General features: G+C 48.8%; 1 protein-coding gene across 1 annotated transcript in view; it reads left to right on the top strand.

Annotated features, from left to right (window-relative positions):
- Positions 1–6,126, top strand: part of LOC146055213 (serine/threonine-protein phosphatase PP1-beta catalytic subunit) — a 38,529-nt gene extending 32,403 nt beyond the window's left edge. The window contains exons 6-8 of the mRNA XM_083168219.1: positions 1,430–1,581; positions 4,573–4,707; positions 5,298–6,126. Coding sequence (XP_083024345.1) covers positions 1,430–1,581; positions 4,573–4,707; positions 5,298–5,402 — 392 coding nt within the window. The 3' untranslated portion in view covers positions 5,403–6,126. The remainder of the gene's footprint in view (positions 1–1,429; positions 1,582–4,572; positions 4,708–5,297) is intronic.
- Positions 6,127–6,777: the final 651 nt, after the last annotated feature.

Below are 6,777 nucleotides of genomic sequence, written 5' to 3' on the forward strand. Positions count from 1 at the left end.
AAATGAGTAACCCGGGTCATCCGACCCAGGGACCCATTTCCTACAATCAGGGAGCCTCAACCTCCGGACCGCAGCACCCTGAGGTCAGTCTGGAGGTTGGGCAGGGGTTGCGTACAGCCTCCGCTGCTTTCTACGGTACTATGCAGACAGCAGCAGAGGTGAATGGATGCCTGTGTGCGGCATTCATTCACCTCATGCACGGCCAGCGTGTCGGTCGTTGCAGGGGTGTCAGGTGGCGTTGCGGGGTGACGGTCAGCGGGATTCCCAGCGCTTGGAGATGTCAGCTCAGGGCCCGGATTCACCGGCGTCCCCTACCGTTGTAAAAGGGAACAACTGCTGGGTCGCATCAAAAGTGGTATTAGAGGAAAATATTCCTCCGTCTGTTGTCTTTTCACCTCCACACACTGTTATTACTGCAAGCTAATACCCCTTTCATGTCGCAAAAATAACCGGGGTTATTGCTGATTTGACTCTGGTTACAGTCAATAATCCGGTATGTCAACCCCAGGAAAAACACGGGTCAGACCCGGGTTATTGTGCATTTTAAAACGGCAGACCCAGGTTATTTCCTTACTCTGGGTAGAGTGCTGATTTCAGTTTCCGTGTCCAATCCGCTGAGGCCTGCAGAGCGCACAGTACTGCACTGCACTGTGGGGACAAAGCATAACCGCAAGAAGTGTACTGTACTTTCTACCTACCGTACAGCCATGTCACTGGAGTGATGAAGAAATCATGGAGTTGCTGCAGATCAGGGGTGAGGAGGAAATCTGTAGGCAAATCACGGGCACAGTCAGGGATGCGATAATTTATCGCAATATCAGTAAAATGTTAGCGCGATCTGTCTTTATTAGGATCAGTCATTCCCCAGCCCCCCTCCTTTGTATAGACCTCACCCCCTCCTTTGTTCAGACCTCAGAGACCAATGAAGTACGTTAAAAATGACATCACACTGGTTTTAACATGGGTGACCCGGGTTGCGTAAAAAAGCACAACCTGCAATAACCCGGGTCAATAATGCGTTATAAACATCTGACCCGTGTGGGACCCAGGTCTGATCCATGTTCCAAACCCTGGTCCGGCCCTGATTTTGAGATCTGAAAGGGATAATAGAAGGGGGGTCTCCGGTCAGGTGCTGGGGGACAGCCAAGAACATAGGGGGCACTACAGTCGCACGAGAACAAGAATACCCCTTGCACATCACAAACACCGGTCAGACCCAGGAATTTTTAAAAGTGGGGGATGTTGGCCATAATAACCAATCAGATTGTAGCGATCATTCTTCTAGCACCTTCTCGAGGACCATAGCTAGAATGTGGTTGCGATGGTTATCGCTCACTTCTAGATGTGAGGGCACATACAGTATGTATCTGGCTTAGTTTTTCCCGGTTCTGTTCTTTGGTCACATGTTGCTGTTCCTTCTCTCTCCCAGGTTTGCTCTGCGACTTGTTGTGGTCAGATCCTGATAAAGATGTCCAAGGATGGGGCGAGAACGACCGTGGGGTTTCCTTCACCTTTGGGGCAGACGTTGTTAGCAAATTCTTGAACCGACATGACTTGGATCTGATTTGTCGAGCTCATCAGGTAAGTGTCCATTAGATTGCGCTGTGTAACTTGTAGTTCTACAACATACTCTTCTAGGTATAATTGTCCTTCCAGGCAACTCTGGAGCCACTTGTGGTATTCCTGAGGATGTAATGATTGCATCCAGCTGCTCGTAACCCTCCGTATGGACATAACAAGTTGTCTTGGTGGAAAGGGAAAGACTTGTCCGATGTGTAGTAAACCCAACTGGCAAACATTGAGTCAGTAGCACTTTGCTCACATCTGGAACTGCGCAGATTTATAAGCACATGAAAAGTAATAGACCCCTAAACTGTGCTGGAAATGAATAAGAGCTGACGCTGTGTGATAGCAGCTACTACAGTATAACACGTGGTCCGCAGGGCTGTACATCTGGCAACACTGGGACGGGTACACAGAACATTACATTACAGTAAGCAAAATGGAGCACAAGTAACAATTCGCTGCGGCATTCTCGGTACGCAGTGCTGCCTGGGAGGCGGCATTCTCCATACGCAGTGCTGCCTGGGAGGCGGCATTCTCCATACGCAGTGCTGCCTGGGAGGCGGCATTCTCCATACGCAGTGCAGCCTGGGAGGCGGCATTCTCCATACGCAGTGCAGCCTGGGAGGCGGCATTCTCGGTACGCAGTGCAGCCTGGGAGGCGGCATTCTCGGTACGCAGTGCAGCCTGGGAGGCGGCATTCTCGGTACGCAGTGCAGCCTGGGAGGCGGCATTCTCGGTGGTACGCAGGGCAGCCTGGGAGGCGGCATTCTCGGTGGTACGCAGGGCAGCCTGGGAGGCGGCATTCTCGGTGGTACGCAGGGCAGCCTGGGAGTCGGCATTCTCGGTGGTACGCAGGGCAGCCTGGGAGGCGGCATTCTCGGTGGTACGCAGGGCAGCCTGGGAGGCGGCATTCTCGGTGGAACGCAGGGCAGCCTGGGAGGCGGCATTCTCGGTGGTACGCAGGGCAGCCTGGGAGGCGGCATTCTCGGTGGTACGCAGGGCAGCCTGGGAGGCGGCATTCTCGGTGGTACGCAGGGCAGCCTGGGAGGCGGCATTCTCGGTGGTACGCAGGGCAGCCTGGGAGGCGGCATTCTCGGTGGTACGCAGGGCAGCCTGGGAGGCGGCATTCTCGGTGGTACGCAGGGCAGCCTGGGAGGCGGCATTCTCGGTGGTACGCAGGGCAGCCTGGGAGGCGGCATTCTCGGTGGTACGCAGGGCAGCCTGGGAGGCGGCATTCTCGGTGGTACGCAGGGCAGCCTGCGAGGCGGGGTGAGAGGAGGAGTAATCAGCGAAGGGTGAAATATGTTGCCAATAGTGATGACACATCTAGCAGTAAGAGACTAATAGCTATGCTACACTACAAGTATGTAGGAAACCGTAAGCCAATGACCTCACACAGCAGTGACAGTTCAGAGCCTATAGTCCAACTGAATACTTCTATAATGTAGCACAGTGGGGCCCCACACTTGTATAATGCTGTGGTAAACCCGCTTTTCTCCTATAGGTGCTTTACATATTGGGCCGAATGTGTATCAAGCTTCAAAAGTGGAGAGTGATAAACAACCAGCCAATCGGCTCCTAACTGCCATGTTACAGGCTGGGCTTGAAAAATTACTGATATGAGCTGGTTGTCTATCACTTTGTATTTTATCATGTTTGAAGATTTATATGTCTGGCCCATTGTATGAACTTATTATGTTGGTCGTCTCTCTCGGTTGTTCCCAACCCTTGTCCTCTAGTACCACCAACAGCTTTCCAGGTCACATATGATACACGGCACACCAACTGGGTGACTTGGAAAACCTGAAGGGTTAAGGTGCCCATACACTAGTAAGATTTATCTTCAGATCTGGCTGGTTGGAACAAAAACATGGTTATGGATGAGTGGCAGTTTGTCAGTTTTCCAGCATTTCCAAGCAAATGGTCAACTGTCATTTGCTCTCATCCATAACCAGGTTTTTGTTCCAACCAGACAGATCTGAAGATAAATCTGCGTGTGTAGCCACCTAGGGATACTTGAGGACCGCGGTTGGGAACCACTGTCTAATTGCGTGCAGCAGGAGGGATGAGCAGTGAATGATTTTGGTGGTTATATAAAAAGACCAGGAAAGGCTCCTGTACTTGGAGATGGGTTAAATCTGCTAACATGGGAGTTCTATCTATTCTCTTCTCGACGTTGCTAAATAAATAAGTAGACTCTGGTTGCTATGGGCAACTTCCCATCTTTAATCGAACTCGCATCTTAGTAAATTAACCCCCGAAGGATGTATTTGGCGTTTGAGTATAAATGTATATTGTGTCCTGTGGGTGATGGTAATGACTGCACTGGCTCAGACATTGTAGGTTCTCAAGTGCAGGTGGTTATCAGCACTCTTCCCGCATCTGCCCCTAATCCTGGCTGAATGGATGCGATCACATGATTCAATACACAGCACCTCATTGGTCAGATTGGCTCACATAGGTATAACGATTACACCTAATTGTACCATACAAAATACCACACTTACGAAATATCATTTTGCAAAACACAAACTATGGAATTAAAGGACTGCACATAAACAATGATTTTTGTAGGTGTGGGTAGAACGCTTCCTGCTGAGGAAGCAGCACCAACAACATGTGGTAACTTCTCCCATGCCGAAATGGAGGCGGGAACATTAGCCAGCACCCACCGCAGCTGTCCCTTCAGTGTATGGGTAAAGACAGCTGCAGCTATCGATATCTTATCGATAGCGGCAGGAATCGTAACGGTCAGTGCTACATTGCCTCCGAACAAGATGCTGCCTGGTAGATACCAGAGCTGATGGGGGAGCTAAGCGCTTCATTTTCCACACTTCTTTCATATATGGGTAGAAGCCGTGCGGATGCTGCCCCAGATTCTTATACCGATCTGTTAATATTCCTCGCACTTTGCTCTGTTATAATTGTGGTAATGGAGGTACAGTTTGGAAAGGCTGATTTGACATACGCTATGATATAATGACCTTGTCCTGTCCCCCTGCGCAGGTGGTAGAAGATGGCTACGAGTTCTTTGCCAAGCGGCAGCTGGTCACCCTGTTCTCTGCCCCCAACTACTGCGGGGAGTTTGATAATGCCGGCGGCATGATGAGTGTGGATGAAACCTTGATGTGCTCTTTCCAGGTAAGGTGGTTGCTTAGCAGCGGGACAGGTCATCCAGTAAGTGTGCGGTCTCTGTGTGCAGAGGGTGGGTAATGAAACGGCTCGGTACACAGCAGCACTGGTGTCACAATGCCATCCTCCAGTGCTGCAGATCTGTGTATAGCACAACAACCTTCTAGTTTTTATGACCACACATCAATAATCAGTGTATTATATAATGAAAAGGGAGATGTAGCAAGCCTGCTGCTATAGTAACGTCTCTACTCTGGCCCTCCAGCTGTTGTGAAACTACACATCCCAGCATGCCTTGCCATAGTTTTAGCAAAACTGTGGCAAAGGTTTATTAATATTTCTGGGGTACATGTATGAATCAGCACCTGACTGGGTTTCAAAAGGGACGGTCAGGAGCTGATTGGCCGGTAATAAAGTACCAGGAACTGTATCGCCTGATCAATGCTTCATACATCTACCCTTCTGGGGTAGACTTATTAACTGTCAATCAGGGGAATATTCGCTATCCCTGTGCGTTATGGCAGGGGAGGGGGGATGGTGGGTTGGTTACAGATGGCTTCAAGTGACTAATTTTTTATTTATTTTTTCCTTCATTTTAGATCCTAAAACCATCAGAAAAGAAGGCGAAGTACCAGTACGGGGGATTGAACTCTGGGCGCCCCGTGACGCCTCCTCGGACAGCCAACCCTCCTAAGAAGAGGTGAAAAGCCTACCCACCCAACGACAGCAGCTGATCTCCCATCAAGACAAAACTCCACCTTATAATAAGTGTGCACTGTTAACATCACCCAGTTATTTTTGACCCGTTTTAAAAATGTCACGCACGTTTTACCTTCACGAGACAGGTAAAAGATTCCAGAAGGAGGTTTCATATTTAAAAAAAAAAAAAAAAATCTGCTTAACGCCCCAAAGTACCAGTAAATAGTATGCACATCTAAAAGTGCCCCAGCAGCATTGCCGAGTCCTCGTCCCTAGTCCTAAATCAGTCCCCACGCCTTGCCGGCAGCGTCACCTGTTAGTCTGTCGCGTTAACCCTTTCAGTGCTGGCCGGATCTGCATGACTTAGCTCTGCAAAAAACGAACCCCCCAAAAAACGAATTTCCAATAGCAACAGCCACAGCCGAGCGGTTGCAGTTTCCCCCCTCCTTAATCCCTCCTCCCGGCATTGAAGGGGTTACACTTTACCTTTGTCTCCAAAACGTCACCACATTTAAAAAAATGTTTTATTAAAGCGTGCATTGTAATTTTCTGTCTCCGGAAAGAATAATAATCACGATTGTGTGCTCTGTGGTATTTCGCTATTCCACGCTTTTCAAGTTTGTTTTTTTGTTTTTTGTTTTCCTTCCTGTCTCACTCTGTTGACAAACGACCACTTTTTCGGTTCTAATCTGCTTTTTGACATTAAAGATTACTCTTCTTGGTACATACGGCCGGTGTACAGCTTTGCTTTTCTGACATGTACAGCCTGTTGTGAGGAGAATGAACTGATAACCGCAAAGTATCTTTCCTGTAATGTCCCCACACATCCAGCTTCACTTAGGTGTACCCTTTTGATACTGACGTTCCGTGTCCTGAGACATCTCTATGGATAACGGTCTCCCTCTGCTTCTACCATTTCTATCCTGTTCCTGTTTTCAGTTCCGATATAATACAGCATGTATACAATAAATGTTTGCACATGAAACGCCTCTACGTTACAATGGCATCATTTGCACGATCGCTTCTAGATCCCATCTGGAGCCACGACACTCTGGAAGGGAAGCTTAGAAGCGACCGTTTGCAAATTGTACGTGCTGCTAGTCTACCCTTGCCTTGTTTTTAGGATTAAAGTCTACCCGTCGCCTACACAACGGAGTGCCCAGGTTTCCGGGGAGGAGAGAGGTCCGTTCACTAGGAGCCACTTTGTGCCTCAGTGGTTCTTAGCGAGTGTAATACACTAACGAAACTGGTTCAACCTGTGAACTGGCCATCTCCGTTGTGTAGGATATATGTAGACTTTAAATTATTTGCAAGTAGCAGTCACATGATTAAAAATCAACTGTACTCTGTCTCAGCCATCGACTAACTGCTTTAAATATC

The sequence above is a fragment of the Crinia signifera genome, unplaced genomic scaffold (assembly GCF_055691185.1).
Source record: "Crinia signifera unplaced genomic scaffold, ASM5569118v1 HAP2_SCAFFOLD_358, whole genome shotgun sequence".
NCBI classification, from domain to species: Eukaryota; Metazoa; Chordata; class Amphibia; order Anura; family Myobatrachidae; genus Crinia; species Crinia signifera.